Raw genomic sequence first — 12,098 nt, forward strand, 5'->3', positions numbered from 1 at the left:
AGTCCATTTCAGGCCACGAATGCCTAAGATATCTATCATTATGTGCTCCATTTCATTTCCAATGACTTCCAACTTTTCTAGATTCATCCTTTGTATAGTCCATGTTCCAATGATTCATTATCTGATATTTATTGCTGCTTATTCTCACTTTGCATCACGGACTTTTAGAACATGAGGACCCAAAAGCTTTGCTCCATCCGTGTCATTAAGGTTCACTCTGGCTCTCCGCCCGACCGCCGCCGCGCCGCCATCATGGACACCAGCCGCGTGCAGCCCATCAAGCTGGCCAGAGTCACCAAAGTGCTGGGCCGGACCGGCTCCCAGGGACAGTGCACGCAGGTGCGCGTGGAGTTCATGGACGACACGAGCCGCTCCATCATCCGCAACGTGAAAGGCCCCGTGCGCGAGGGCGACGTGCTCACCCTGTTGGAGTCGGAGCGAGAAGATTGGAGGCTGCGCTGAGGCCGCTGCCGGGTCTCGGAAGTCTGGCTGACCACTTGATCCACGGGGATGAGCTGCGACTGTTCAATAAAGCGTTTATATTGTATGTAAAAAAAAAAAAAAGGTTCACTCTGTTTTCAGGAGTCTCCAGTGGTATGTTACACACCTTACAATATAAAGGGCTCATGTTCCAGTACTCTGTCAGACACCGCCCTGCTGCTGTTCACTTTGGCTGATCCCTTGTGCCCTCTTCCTCGGTTCATATTCTTCTCGAAGCTCTGCTGACATCTGCCGTCTGAAATACTAATAGCCCAGCTGCAGAGCATCGCAGCCTGCAAGTCACCACAGCACAGCACACTCACACTGACTGGCAAGTGGTGGAGAACATGGTAAGCTCTGAATTCCAGGAGCATATGTGCCTTGCTGCATTCCCTATGCTTGTAGTAAGTCCCTTGACCTGCGGCAATGCTGTGTGAGATGCCATGGGGGTGAATACGGCATTCCGTGAGCCCACAGATGGTAGTTTTGACACACGTACTAAATACACGAAAGGCAAATTCATATCCAGACTCACTAAGAAGGGAGTGGTGCCCTTTTCATGATACACATGGCACAATTAATCCACCTGCCACCAGTTTGGTGGCAGATTGGTTGATGGCACGATGCCGAATCATGGATCCAGCGTTGGTCTCTGCTGCTGGCAGAACACTCAACAGTGGCTATAACCAAATTGGCCTTGGTGAGTAGAAGTCCATGTTACCAAACTATGCATAACCTTTATCCCTCTGCCATGGCCACGTTGCTAATGAACCGTTGGGCAATGGCAGAAATGGGGGGAAAGAGGACGGCTAGTTTCCACAGAACGTGTCATCCAATCCACTTGATTGTTGAAGCTCTCCTTTGCCAAGGTTACCTTTTTTTAAAAGTCATTTTATTGAAGGCTCTTGCAATTGTTTTTTTAATCATTTTATTAGGGGCTCATGCAACTCTGATCACAATCCATCCATCCATCCATTGTGTCAAGCACTTTTGTACATTTGTTGCCCTCATCATTCTCAAATCATTTGCTTTCTACTTGAGTCCTTGGAATCAGCTCCTCATTTTTCCCCTCCCTCATGAACCCTTGATAATTTATAAATTATTATCATTTTGTCATGTCTTACACTGTCCGACATCTCCCTTCACCCACTTTTCTGTTGTCCGTCCCCCAGGGAGGAGGTTATATGTAGATCCTTGTAATCGGTTCCTCCTTTGTACTCCCACCTTCCCTCCACCCTCCCAGTATTGCCACTCTCACCACTGATCCTGAAGGGATCATCCGCCCTGGTTTCCCTGTGTTTTCAGTTCCTATCTGGACCAGTGTACATGCTCTGGTCTAACCGGATTTGTAAGGTAGATTTGGGATCATGATAGTCGGGGGAGGAAGCATTTAGGAACTAGAGGAAAGGTGTATGTTTCATCGTTGGGACCCAACCAGGATTACCCTTTGGTGAGCATTCCAGGAGACAATTCTCCTCACTTCGCTGGCTCATTTAGAGAAGTCAATCCACATACCTCTTCCCCAAATCACTTTACCAGTTTTACAATTAATATACTTTCACATCCCTGACTTACCAGCCAGATTCTTAGCCAAAGTCCACAAATTGGGATCACATATTTGGCAATTTCGACTTCCATGAAAAACTGCTGAGGCTTTGCCCACCGGGTGGCTTTCCCTCATTGCTGTTTTCCAGGGAGACCCCAGGAAGGGCTGTAAGGTTGCTGCCATCCTCTTCTGAGTTCGTTTTCTCTTTATCAGCCAATTTTCTCTTCTTCAGGCATTGATTTGCTCTTCCTCAGCCAAGATAGGATAATTCCCTCTCATTCACTTATGACCCATCTATTTTTGACACTGGCTCCCCATTAGGCCACAGGTACAGACCGAGAAAGGGATGGCAATGCGGCAGGAATGGAGACCATGGGTGCTTGGACCATTTATCCATGCAACTTACTTGTACCTTTGGGTTCTGCTTAAGCTCAGTGTCTGATATGGCATTTCCATTACATGATGGCTGCTGCTGTGTGAACCCACTTTTATGACTGCGGATCAGACAACACGAGTTCATGCTGGGCAGCTCAGGCCACATGGTGATTGGTTTTTTTCTTTAACATTTTATTGGGGGCTCATACAGCCCTTATCACAATCCATCCATCCACCCATCCATTGTGTCAAGCACTTTTTTTTAAGACTCAAGCCAAAGAAATGAGTTTATTTATTCAAGGCTCTATTTATTTTTGACTGGACTCAGACTCAGAGGTAGAAGCCCTGAGCGAGGACAGGACAGCCTGGTCTCTTGGCAGTCTGTTCCTGATGTTTCTCTTTGGCCACCTTCATTCTCTTGGCCAAAAGCTTGGCCTATTTGGTGGCCTCCTCTTTGTTGTCTGGGTGCAGTGCACCCCGCTTGTGCTGCAGGACCCGCGGAATCGCAAGGCGTGTTGGTCCCGGGTTTCTTGCCTTCTTTGTTCAGGGGCTTTCTCACGACGTACTGGCAGCTGTCCTCTTCTTCAGAGAGATGGACGAGTTTGCGGAGTCTGCTGGCTCTTTTGGGCCCCAGGCGACGAGGCACAGTCGTGTCAGTCAGTCCTGGGATAGCTGTCTCCCCTTTCTTTATGATAACCACGTTGAGAAGGCTCAGCTTGGCATCCACAGTGCAGCCCCGGACAGATTTGCACTTCCTCTCCCCAGTTCTCCTTGGTCTGCAGCAGGAGTGTCCCTTTCTCAGCAGCAGGCGGACACGGCCGTGGGTCCACACACCTTGCTTCCTGGGAAAACCTTGCTTGTCATTCCCACCACTGATGCGGACAACATCTCCCTTCCATTCATCGCCCAGCGCCTCGGCGGCAGCGACTTCCATAACCATTTGCTTCTCATAAAAGGTGTGACTTTTGTGTTCATCGTCCTCTTCAATGAGTTTCTGGGAGCCAGTGGCTGGGAAGAACATGTTCACCTTCATGGTGAAGCAGCCGATCGCCTCGGCGATGCCACGAAAGAGAGCGGTCAAGCATTATACATATGCTCTCTCATCGTTTTCAAAGCATTTTCTCTCTACTTGAGCCCTTGATATCAGCTCCTCATTTCCCCCCTCCCTCCATGTGGTGATTTGCTAGCCCACAAGGCTAGGCCCATGAACAAGCCAAAAGCAGTTTCTCAAAAGGAGAGTAGTTTTCTATAGAGATGGTCAGAGAGCTTAGCGCTAAAATCCCAAGAATCCCAAATCCCCATGTTCACGAATAGGAGCTTGCCAAAAACTCAGACCTGCATTTCTCTACCTGCCACTGATATTTCAGACACCATTGGATCGGCTGGATTATGGGCCCAAGTGACTGAGCAGCCAGCACAGCAACTTGAACATGTTGCAGAGTTTTCTCTTGCTCCAGTCCTCACTCAACACGATGAGTTTTGCACGTCACTGAATGAATAGGTCTAAGAAGGCCAGGAAAGTTGGAAAACAGCTACTGGTCCAATTGCCTGGAAGAGATCCATATTTATGCCCATTCCAAAAAATGGTGACCCAACAGAACACTCAAACTATAGAGCAATATCATTGAAATCACATGAAAGTAAGGTTTTGCTTAGTATCAACCAACGATGGTTGCAACTGTGCATTGACAAGGAGCTGCCAGAGGTTCAGGCCAGATCCAGAAGAGGACATGGAACAAGGGACATCATTGCTGGTGTCAGATGGGTCTTCGCTGAAAGCAGAGAACACCAGAAGGATGTTTGCTTGTGTTGCATTGTGTATGCAAAGGGGTTCGACCGTGTAGACCATGATAAACTCTGGATAATCTTGAAAAGAATAAGAATTCCGGAACACGTCATTGTGCTCATGTGGTCCTTGTGCATGGATCAAGAGTCATGTCAAAGATATACTGCATAGTTTAAAATCAGAACAAGTATGAGTCAAGGTTGGATCCCTCTACTTGTTCCATCTGTATGCTGAGCAGATCATCAGAAAAGCTGGATAATTTGCAGAAGAATGTGACATCAGGATTGGAGGAAGGCTTATTAACAAACTGCGTCCCAACCGGGAAGCACAGGAGGAGTGGATGATAATAACTGATACCAGGGGTCACAGGGAATGTAGGGATGTGGGGTGGGTGATGGGAGGTTAGGCGGTCTCAGGAGGGATGGTGACGACAGGGGGGGAGGGAGCACTAGAATGGATTGTGATTGCTTAATTCACCTTGGAGGTGATTTGACTGTGGGAGGGGGAATGTTCTGGGAAAGCAAACTGATGTGGGGCTGACTGTACAATTCTCCTTGATATGACTCAATCATTGAACTATTTAATTATACAATACGTAAATTAGTTGCCAATAAAACTGTTGAAAAAACACTGTGTGATAGGTAGACGATACAACCTTGCTTGCTGAAAGTGAAGAGAAATTGAAGCACTTGGAAATGAAAATCAAGGAGGGCAGTCCTCGGTGTGGATCACAACTCGGTGTAAACAAGACCCAAATCCTCACACCTGGAACAATAGGTAACACCCCGATCAATGCGGGAAAGGTTGACATTGTCAAGGGCTGGACCCACAATCAATGCTCATGGAAGCAGCAGTCAAGAGACCAAAGGATGAGTTGCATTGGGTACCTCTGCTGCACAAGACCTCCGTAGAGTATTGAAAAGCAAGGATGTTACCTTGAGAACTAAGGGGGGCCTGACCCAAGCCATGGCATTCTCTGTTACCTCACATGCATGTGAAAGTTGAAAATTGAATAAGGAAGACCAAAAAGGAATTGATGCATTTGAATTGTGCTGCTGGACAAGAATATTGAAAGTACCGTGGACTGCTAAAAGGACAAACATCTATTTTGGAAGAAGTATGGCCAGAGTGCTCCTTAACGGCAAGGGTAATAAGACATCATCTTACATATTTTGGACATAAGTAAGGAGAGACCAGACCCTGGAGAAGGACATCGTGTTTGGCAAAGTGCAAGAGCAGCTATCAACGAGATGGATTGACCCAGGGGTCACCACAGTTATAAGGATGGCATAGTGCTTTGGTGCACTGGGTTGCTATGGGTCAGAAGCCATTCCATGGCCCCTGACAAGAGCTGCATTCCCAAATGAGGAACAAGTTGCTGACAAAATCCCAAAATGCTCACTACGCATTGTACCTCTTTTTCAGTTGTGATGGCCAGATGCAATAATTTATTCTCCCCCTTAAAAGGAGTTTCTTAACTTAAATCCTCCAAACACCAAGCTGACTGCCATCACTTCAACTCGGACTCACAGTGGCCTAGAAAGTACCCCTGAGGTTTCCAAGGCTGTAACTCTTTACGGCAGTAGAAGGCCTCTTCGTACTTACGTACTTATGTACTTACGTACCACCTAGGCCCGTGGACCTTTCACTGAGTGGAAGGACCTCAATTTCTGTTGGGTTAGGGGGGAGCGGGGAGGGAGGGGAAAAAATGAGGACCTGATGCCAAAGGCTTACGTGGAGAGCAAATGTTTTGAGAATGGTGAGGGCAATGAATGTACAAATGTGCTTTACACAATTGATGTAGGTATGGATTGTGATGAGAGTTGTATGAGCCCCTAATAAAATGATTTTTTAAATGTTAAAAAAATTTTTTTTCTGTTGGGTTAATTGGTGCAGTAGGATAAGGGTAGGGCTGCTAGCTGAAAGTCAGCGGTTCAAACCCATCAGCTACTCGATGGGAGAAAGATGAGGTTGCCTGCTCCCTTGCAGATTTATGACTCAGCAGTTCTACTCTCTCCAATAGGGTTACTATGAGCTGGACTCAACTCAGGGGCTGTAGGTTTGATTTCTTAGGTTTTGGCAAATAATTGGTTTTACCAATAATTCTGGAGTCATTGACATTTCTTTGGGCCAATCACCATTACATCATTAATTAACTGGACCAATGTGACATCTTCTGGAAGGGAAAGTCTATCAAGGTCTCTGAAGATAAAATATAACATAAAGCCGGAGAGTTAATAAAACTAGACAGTGCATATGTATTCCTGGCTTTGCCAGCTAAAGGCAAACTGCTTTTGTTGATCTTTCAAAAACAGAATTGAGAGAGAAAAAATTGGTTTGATTAGTAGCTACCTACTGGAACTAGGAAATGATATTGATTTGTTCAAGCAATGAAACCACATCTGAAACAACATCTGCATTTGCAATCCCCACCTGGTGAGGTTTATGACAATCCACTATCATTCTCTAAGACTCACCGGTTTTATACATGGGCCAAGCAGGTTCGTTCATGGGGATGGGGCGGGAATCACTCTCCCTGAATTCCTCAAGTCCTTGATGGTGGCAGTGATCTCTGCAATTACCCAGGAATGTAATACTGCTTTTGCTTTACTAGTTTCTTTTGGTTTATTAATCATTTTATTGGGATCTCTTACAGATATCATTCATAAGATTCCATAATTCAGTTAGTTAAGCATAACTGTATAAATCCGTTCAAAACATGTTCTTACCCGATTCAATATATCCATTCAATTCCAATTCCAATATTCTTTCCCCTTGAGTGGGTTATAGAGTCATCCTTACGATCAGCTCCCCTCACCCCCTTCCCGTACCTTCCAGGAATCATTACTGGGGTTACTGTTTCTAATGGCTTGCTATTTCCTTTTCTTTTTAAAATCATTTTATTGGGGGCTCATACAACTCATCACAATTCATACACACATCAATTGCTTTAAGCACATTTGTACATTTGTTGCTCTTATCATTCTCAAAACATTTGTTCTCCACTTAAGCCCCTGGCACCAGCTCCTTATTTTACCCCTTCCCTCCCCACTTCCCCCCTCCCTCATGAACCCTTGATAATTTATAAATTATTAACTTGTCATTGCTTACACTGCCCGACATCTCCCTTCACCACTTTTCTGTTGTCCATCCCCCAGGGAGGAGGTTATATGTAGATCCTTGTAATTGGTTCCCCCTTTCTACCCCACCCTCTCTCCAGCCTCCCAGTATCGTCACGCTCACCACTGGTCCTGAAGGGATCATCTGTCCTGGGTTTCCTGGGTTTCCAATTCCTGTCTGTACCAGTGCACATCCTCTGGTCTAGCCAGATTTGTAAGATAGAATTGGGATCATGATAGTGGGGGCGGAGGGGAGGCATTTAGGAACTAGAGAAAGCATTTAGGAACTAGTTGCTACACTGCACCCTGACTGGCTCGTCTCCTCCCCGAGATCCTTCTGTAAGGGGGTGTTCAGTTGCCTACAGATGGGCTTTGGGTCCCATCATTCCCCCTCATTCATAATGATATGATTATTTGTTCTTGATGCCTGATACCTGATTCCCTTCAGCACCTCATGATCACACAGGCTGATGGGCTTCTTCCGTGTGAGCTTTGTTGCTTCTGAGCTAGATGGCTGCTTGCTTATCTTCAAGTCTTTAAGACCCCAGATGCACCTGCTTTACCTTCAGTGATTGTATCGGGAAGGTGAGCATCATGTAATACTAGTTTAATAGAACAAAGTGCTCTTGCATTGAGAGAGTACTTGAGTGGAGGCCCAACGTCCATTTGCTACCTTAATATTAAACCTATAAATATATGCACATAGATTTATTTCCCTATCATAATATATAAAGATATTTACATTTGTACATGCCTTTATTTAGACCTCTATAAATGCCCTTTGCCTCCTAGCTCTTTCCTCTATTTCCTTTTACTTTCCTCTTGTCCCACTATCATACACAGCCTTCATTTGGGTTTCAGTAATTCCTCTTGGTTACATTACCCTTGATCACACCCTACCAGGCCTCCTACGCCCTCCTCACCACTGATTTGGATCACTTGTTGTTCTTTTGTCCTTGGGTTTGTTAACACCACTACCTTTCTCCCCACCTTTCCCATGTTCCCCCTGAACCGTTGATCCCATTGTTTTCCCCTCCAGATTGTATATTCGGCCTATCTTATTTAAACAGACCTGCGGAGATAATAACATGCACAAAAACAAGACAGAGCAACAAAACAGAACCAAGCAACAAAACAGAACAACAACTAAAAGCCAATGACAAAACAACAAAGAAAAGCCTGTAGTTAGTTCAAAGACTGATTGTTGGCCCTTCTATTTTTCGTATTCCCCAGGGGCTTCCTTGCTCTGTTCCCCTTGCTGTTCTGTTGCACACCCTTGGTGTTTTGCCTCGGTGTGGTGGGATCAGATCAGGCGCAATTCCCATGCTGTGTCTACTATAGGTTTACTATTTTCTTAGGGAAGGGTAGTTCTAATGACTTCCACTTGGCTATTTATATCATAATTGTCCTTAACTCACATGTAAGAGATCCATTGAAGGGAATTTACCAGTTGCTGAATATATTTATTGCAATTTTGGATTCTGGAACTAGGGAAGTCTCTACAGGTGGGCTTTGTTAGACACACTTGAGCCAAGACACCAATAATAACCTGACCTCCATTTCCCCCCACTCTGATCGGTTGACCACAGTGATGTTTTGGGTCTTCTGGAATTAATGTGTGTTCAGAGCCAATATCCAGTAATCCCTACGAAGTCTGATTGTCTCCTTTGTCCCAGTGGACAGTCATTCCTCTAAAAGGCCACAGAGCCATTTGGAGAAGACTGGGAGAGAGTTGCACAGTATAAATTTCTGGCAGTGTAGTAGGATCCTTCCTCAAAGGGACCAGGCTTCCCTTTCCTTCTAGCTTTGAATTCAGACTGCCATTCCCTGGACCTCGAATTCCTGCGCCTGCACAGGTCAAGTAAAGATGTGCTTTACCCGTCATTTATCCTCAGGACATCATGCCTAAGTCCTCAGCACCGGAAATCCATTCAAGTCAGACTATGCTGATGAGTGCTTTGACCAGTGTCCACTGAGGTCGCCACTCTCACCTTGTCTTTATTGCTGAAGGGCCCTCCCTTGGCCCTTACCATCACAAAGTTCAGCCAACACCATCGATCACGACAGTGCTTGTTACTTATGAAAAATTATTTAATTGTTTGAGCCTTCTTCCAAAGGTAGTTTACAGTAAAATATGAATATTCATTTATTTATTTATTCAGGCATTTGTTGCATGCCTACTTGGTACTAGTGCTGTCAAAGCTCCTGGGAACATACAGTGACAACGGCACACCACATTCCTGTCCTCAAGAGCCCCCCTGATTATAAAGAAGAAGCAAGTGAACAGATGAAAAACAACCAACCAACCTTGAAACCAAACTTACTGCCATAGTGTTGGGGTCCTGTAGGGCTGGGTGGAAATGCCCCTGTGAGTTTCTGCGACTGTAACTCTTAGCAGGGCTAGAAAGCCCCTTCTTCCATGGCGTGGCTGGGGGTTTCACGCTCCTGGTTAGCAGCCCAACAAATAACCACTATGCCCCCGGGGCTCCTAATAAACAGATACACAAGATAATTTCATGTATAGCATAGTCGTGAAGGAAATGCACAGACTGAGGGGATAGGTCATGAGAGGATGCAGGAGGATAATTTAGAATTAGGCAGTCAGGCATACACTCGTGGGAGATGGGCTACTTGTGCAGTAATGTGAGGATGAGGAGGCAGTCAAGTGAAAGGATGCAGGAAGAGAGTTCTAAAAATGTAAGACATCCAGTGTAAAGGCCCTTTGGCAGCCACGCGATGCTTTTTAAATATGCCAGCCAGTGTGGCTGACATCAAGTGAGTCAGGAAAGTGGGGAGAGAGAGGAGGTTGCTAACATAGGCTGGACCAGATCAACTAGAGCTTGGGAGCCTGGCTTGTGTTCTATGGGGGGAGCAAGTCAAAATATATTGCCGCAAAATCATAGAAACTTTTAGTAAACAAAAGAATCAAGAAATGAAGCTATTGTTTTTCAGCACGTCTTTTACCTAGATCTATGCCTGTCTTGGGCAGTTCCAATGCTTTTCCCTTACCCTGAAGGGTCCCATGCCCTTACATCTGTCAGTTCAGGCATCCTCAGGGACTGGATAGGGTTCAGTGCTCTGGGTTTGAGGGGCAAACGAGTCAGGATCAGGTGGATGAGATAGGTCTGTCCATGTCAAGGAACAAGCAGGTGCATGGTCGTGATGAGAAAAAACAATCCCTGGCACACCTTTCCTGGCCTTTGCTTTACCACGCGAGAAACCCTCTGTTTGTCCTTTGCAAGCACTATCAAGGTCATGCCTCTGCAGCGAGCCCCGCCCACAGGACAGACGGCGCTCAGGTACGGAGTTCAGGTCCCAAGCACCTGTCTGCATCCCCGACCCCTCCACCACCTGGGCTGGGACTTCAGCGTGCAGCAGGTGAAAGTCGTTGCTGCTGCTGGATTTTTTCCTACGATGACAGTGCGTGTTGACAGCGACCTTCCAGAATCCAGGAGCCCGGGGTAGTGCGTGCGTCCATAAGTCCTGATGCGGATCCGGCTCTGGATGCGCTCTTGGAGAGCAGGAAGGAAGTGGATCTTGACTTCTCTACGGTCCTCCCTGGCCAGCCCACCTCCTGCTGCCCGGGGGGGCGGAGGTGTGGGTGTTGAGGAGGCTCCCCAGGGTGCCAGGCACTCGTTCTGCGCAGCCACAGCGCGCACACACTCTGCTCTTCGTGAAAGGCGCAGCAGATGGTGGCCTCGGAGGAGGACGCCCTCCCTGGGCCGCCTTCCGGAGGGTTCGGGACCATTCTTGCTGATTCAGCAGCATACACCGCAGTGTCAGGTGTCTCAGGTGGCTGTGCCTCCGTTCTGGGCTTCACTCCATGAGAGAATGCACGCGAAGCCCGTTTTGTAATCCCAGTGGCTTGTTAGGAAGGACAGGGCAGGTTCCAGGTTTTACAGTCACAAAGGGAGTCCCAAGTGGGCCTGAGCAACAACCCCGTGGAAAAGAGCACCCATGTGTGTGGAACTGGGGGCGGGGGCGTCCCAGAAGCCCAAGACCACTAAAGGCTGGAGTGGGCCCCTGTGCACCTGCCTGGGAGAGGGAGACCCTCCCTTCCCCTCCTCCTCCCCCTGCCACTGCCTCTGACCAGGAGCGGGGTCAGAGAGTAAGAGGACGTCCAAGAGGGTGCTCAGCTTGGGGTCTTCCGTCACACAACCACATAAGGGCATGTGACCCACCACCCGCTGCTTAAGAGAAATCGGGGTTGACTTCATGGGGGCTAATTCCAACAAAGGGAATGGGGAAGGCATTTGATGGGCATTTATTACAACCTTATTATTGTGGGTATTAAAATGACTTTTCTATTTCTTGGCCCCAAAAGAGAAAAATATGATTCCTATAGAATCGCCCCCCACCCCTCACTGTTACCTTCGGTGCTAACTTCTCTGCTTTGAATTTAACTGGTTCAACAGATCCCCTGAGGCAGCAATGTTTTGATTGGCTTTTTTGGGGGGGTGAGGGTACCCCAATAAGCCAAAGACAAATAAATATGCCTATGACTGAGAGAACTTGCCTGCAGTCAACTACTGATCACAGTGACTGTTTCCACACCTTCTATTTGGAATAAACCCATGTGTGTATACACTGGAGCCCTAGTAGCAATACTTTTGATTACCCTTAGTGTCAGTCTGGGTTGACTAGAGAAAAAATTCATAGAAACTCATCTGTGTATAAGAAAGAGCTTTCTATAAGAGCAATTGAATATTGAGGAAACAGCCCAGCTCAGTCTAGATCAAGTCCAATATTAGCCCATATGTCCAATACCAATCTTTAAATTCCTCTTCAGACT

At 46.7% G+C, this 12,098-nt stretch overlaps 1 protein-coding gene and 1 pseudogene across 1 annotated transcript; one reads left to right on the plus strand and one right to left on the minus strand.

Annotated features, from left to right (window-relative positions):
• The first annotated feature begins 228 nt into the window (after positions 1-228).
• On the plus strand, positions 229-564 carry LOC142458059 (small ribosomal subunit protein eS28-like). The gene has a single exon (XM_075559111.1). The coding sequence runs from the start codon at positions 253-255 to the stop codon at positions 460-462; it is 210 nt and encodes a 69-aa protein (XP_075415226.1). The 5' UTR covers positions 229-252; the 3' UTR covers positions 463-564.
• A 2,145-nt stretch (positions 565-2,709) lies between these two features.
• On the minus strand, positions 2,710-3,434 carry LOC142458060 (small ribosomal subunit protein eS6-like; annotated as a pseudogene).
• Positions 3,435-12,098: the final 8,664 nt, after the last annotated feature.

The sequence above is a fragment of the Tenrec ecaudatus genome, chromosome 10 (genome assembly GCF_050624435.1).
Source record: "Tenrec ecaudatus isolate mTenEca1 chromosome 10, mTenEca1.hap1, whole genome shotgun sequence".
NCBI classification, from domain to species: Eukaryota; Metazoa; Chordata; class Mammalia; order Afrosoricida; family Tenrecidae; genus Tenrec; species Tenrec ecaudatus.

What these genes read in the sequence shown, in the direction of transcription:
- LOC142458059 (XM_075559111.1), top strand. Translation starts at nt 253, where the DNA reads ATGGACACCAGCCGCGTGCAGCCCATCAAGCTGGCCAGAGTCACCAAA.